The 3,555-nt window shown below is 65.3% G+C and overlaps 2 protein-coding genes across 2 annotated transcripts; both read right to left on the reverse strand.

The window, feature by feature from the left end:
- Window positions 1-2: 2 nt before the first annotated feature.
- LmxM_08_1050_1 (uncharacterized protein) lies at window positions 3-695 on the reverse strand (the record flags this gene model as incomplete). Its single annotated transcript, XM_003886509.1, has 1 exon — window positions 3-695. A coding segment is annotated over one exon (693 nt), but the record flags the coding sequence as incomplete, so codon positions are not given.
- Window positions 696-2,042: 1,347 nt separating this feature from the next.
- Window positions 2,043-3,555, reverse strand: LmxM_08_1040_1 (uncharacterized protein; the record flags this gene model as incomplete). Its single annotated transcript, XM_003886510.2, has 1 exon — window positions 2,043-3,555. A coding segment is annotated over one exon (1,513 nt), but the record flags the coding sequence as incomplete, so codon positions are not given.

Here is a 3,555-nt window from a genome sequence, read left to right on the forward strand (position 1 = left end):
AGCTCACTGCTGTTCGAGCACTCGAGCACATAGCCGTTGCCGGACACGTAGGAGTAGCTGTCCTCGATGTGCAGGTGCCCGTTCGTGTTTTGCAGCAGCCAGTCGAACGCCTGCAGCATCAGCCCGCCGTCGCAGCCATCGTTCATGTCATCGCAGCTCACCAGCTGCTGCCCCGACAGGCTCACCAGCTCGTGGCCGGCAAGGTACCACTGCCCCTCGATGTTGCCGACCGCCGAGAACGCCCAGCACGACCCGCACGCACCCTGATCCTTCACCGGCGTCACGGCGCCCTTCTCGCGCCAGTCCACCGCATCAGGCACCGCCGACAGGTCCGCGCGCGCCTTGCGGTAGTGCTGGGCGGCGTGCCGCTTCGCCGCTGCGAAGTACGCGGCGCCGTTCAGGTAGCGCGCGGCGAACTCCGCCTCCGACAGGTCGAAGAACTTCGTGATCCCGAACTGCGCGTGGGGGTTCCGCGCCTGGTGCTCGCGCATCAGCTCCAGGTTGCGCTCGAAGTTCGCCAGCCGCTGCTGCTCCTCCGCCAGCGTCTCGTACGCGCGCCCGTACGTCCGCTTGAACTCCTCGAACAGCGCAGCAGCCGGCGTGCCCACGTGTATCGCGCGCGCGGGTGCGCAGGCAGCCGCAAGCACCACGCACACAACCGCAACAGCGCAGAGAGCGGCCCTCGACGTCGCCATCGCGGACGCGGGCAGCGAGGGGAACAGAAGGAAGCAATGAACCCATAAAGGGGAGAGCAAGGAAACGCAGAGGCCACGGCCCGAACGCTGCGGCAGTGGCGGGTATATAGAGGGCTGCTGCTGTGGTGGCGACGAGAGTCTGTGCAGGGCGTCGGGAGCAGTCGACCACGGTGCAGGGCAGGTGGGGACGGGGAGAGTGCAAGAGAGGGAGGGACGTCATCACAGGCAACAACGCAGGTGCGGGCAACCTCACACAACAGCGGTGCATCCATGCGCCGCGCGCACAGGGGAGAGGGAGAGGCGCACAGCGACGCACGTCACACATCCCCGGTGCGTGCGCTGCGTGCCAGCCGCCATCGGGGGAAAAGCGACGGTGCTCGTAAGCCCCATGGCCTCCATCACTCCGCACCCACACGCGACACTACCTCTCCGGCACGCGCACAGGGTCCATCCCACTGCAGCGCTTCGTACATGCCGTCACGGCAATGCTGCACACGCGCACGCACCATTCGGTACACGTATACGTATACACATCGTGTACACGTACACATGCGTCTATAGTGTTCCCCTCGACATGCCTTGCTCTGGGGACCGTTGCGCCTCACGCATACGCACGGACACGCACACGCACACGCACGCACGCACGCGCGCAGAGAAGAGCCGATGAAGCAAGCACAATCAATAAACAGGCCATGGCTGCAGAGGCGGGGGGCCAACGCGCCCGGAAGGCGTCCCGCACGCAGTGCAGGCATGTGCATGCACGCGAGCGCGGTGCGAACGCAGCGCACCCACAAGCTGCAGGGAGGCGGCGGAGGCGCGCACGCCCGGCACATGACCCAGCAGCCACGCACCACCGTCAAAGCACAAGCGAAGCACCTCCCGAGGGGGAGGAGAAAACAAAGTAGTGGAAGATATCGCTGAACGCACAGCACACAAGTGTGCTGAAGAAGCAAGCAGAATACAAAGAGCCAGACGAAGGCAGAATAGCGGGCTCGCGTATACGCGTGTGCGTGTGCGTGCGAGAGAGAGGGATAACAAGGGAGGCCACGCGAGGGCACGCGAGGGGAGGGGGAGGCGTGAAGCGAGGGCGGGCAGAACAGCCATTCGCGGGGCACCACGACTTGGGTGGTGCCGCAGCTCCGATTCACAGCGCGCCTGCTCGTCCATTTCCCCCCTACGCTCCGCCGCACCTCGCTGCGCTGTCGCCCGCATCGCCTTCCTCTTCCTCTGCCTCACATCTCGCACGCACGCGCAGCTGCCACGGCGGGCGCGCACCCAAGGAGGTGCCCACACGCGCCGGGCATCGCTGCGACCACCACACACACGCACACAAGGGCACACACACCTCTACGTGTAGTGACAGGTGTTCATGATCGAGCCCAAAAAGTACGGCGCGCACTTACCATCAGGAGTCTCGAAGCACAGCCCCCCGCCCACGCAGAATTCGTTCGAGTACGTGCACATCGTCACCTTCTGCGGACTGCACTTGATCATAGAGGCGCCTCCTCCACCGTTCTTGTGGCACTCGTTCGCCTTGATCAGGGTTTTCCTGCACCCCTGAGTGCAGTTCTTATCGAAGCAGATCACCTGCTCCACCATCACGGGTCTGGGTGCGGGCGTCTCGCTGCTCGTGCTCGTGCCAGGGGCGGCACTCTCCCGTACATGCGCGGACACGGGGTATTCACTGAGCAGGCACGCGTTCACCCCCATCACCACGCGCACGTAGCCCTGCTCGCCCCAGTCCCCACCCCACGAGTTCTTGATCACCCAGTACGGAACCTCACCAGTCATGTCGTACCCGACGAGCAGCACACCGTGGTTCAGCTGTTTACCAATGCACGCGGTCAGCACGCCGCTCTTGTAGGACATGAAGGAGCTGGCGTCCAGCGCAATCGCGATGGGGCCATTCTTCGCGAGCCACGCAGCCATCGCCTTTTCGCTGCTTCCGATCAACACGTGGCCGTCGATCTGCGCACCGACAACGAGCTCACTGCTGTTCGAGCACTCGGGCACATAGCCGTTGCCGGACACGTAGGGGTAGCTGTCCTCCGTGTACAGGTGCCCGTTCGTGTTTTGCAGCAGCCAGTCGAACGCCTGCAGCATCAGCCCGCCGTCGCAACCATCGTTCATGTCATCGCAGCTCACCAGCTGCTGCTCCGACAGGCTCACCAGCTCGTGGCCGGCAAGGTACCACTGCCCCTCGATGTTGCCGACCGCCGAGAACGCCCAGCACGACCCGCACGCACCCTGATCCTTCACCGGCGTCACGGCGCCCTTCTCGCGCCAGTCCACCGCATCAGGCACCGCCGACAGGTCCGCGCGCGCCTTGCGGTAGTGCTGGGCGGCGTGCCGCTTCGCCGCTGCGAAGTACGCGGCGCCGTTCAGGTAGCGCGCGGCGAACTCCGCCTCCGACAGGTCGAAGAACTTCGTGATCCCGAACTGCGCGTGGGGGTTCCGCGCCTGGTGCTCGCGCATCAGCTCCAGGTTGCGCTCGAAGTTCGCCAGCCGCTGCTGCTCCTCCGCCAGCGTCTCGTACGCGCGCCCGTACGTCCGCTTGAACTCCTCGAACAGCGCAGCAGCCGGCGTGCCCACGTGTATCGCGCGCGCAGGTGCGCAGGCAGCCGCAAGCACCACGCACACAACCGCAACAGCGCAGAGAGCGGCCCTCGACGTCGCCATCGCGGACGCGGGCAGCGAGGGGAACAGAAGGAAGCAATGAACAGAGCGAGGGGAGAGCAAGTGAAACGCAGAGGCCACGGCCCGAACGCTACGGCAGTGGCGGGTATATAGAGGGCTGCTGCTGGTGGTGGCGACGAGAGTCTGTGCAGGGCGTCGGGAGCAGTCGACCACGGTGCAGGGC

The sequence above is a fragment of the Leishmania mexicana genome, contig 41, assembly GCF_000234665.1.
Source record: "Leishmania mexicana MHOM/GT/2001/U1103 WGS CADB00000000 data, contig 41, whole genome shotgun sequence".
NCBI classification, from domain to species: Eukaryota; Euglenozoa; class Kinetoplastea; order Trypanosomatida; family Trypanosomatidae; genus Leishmania; species Leishmania mexicana.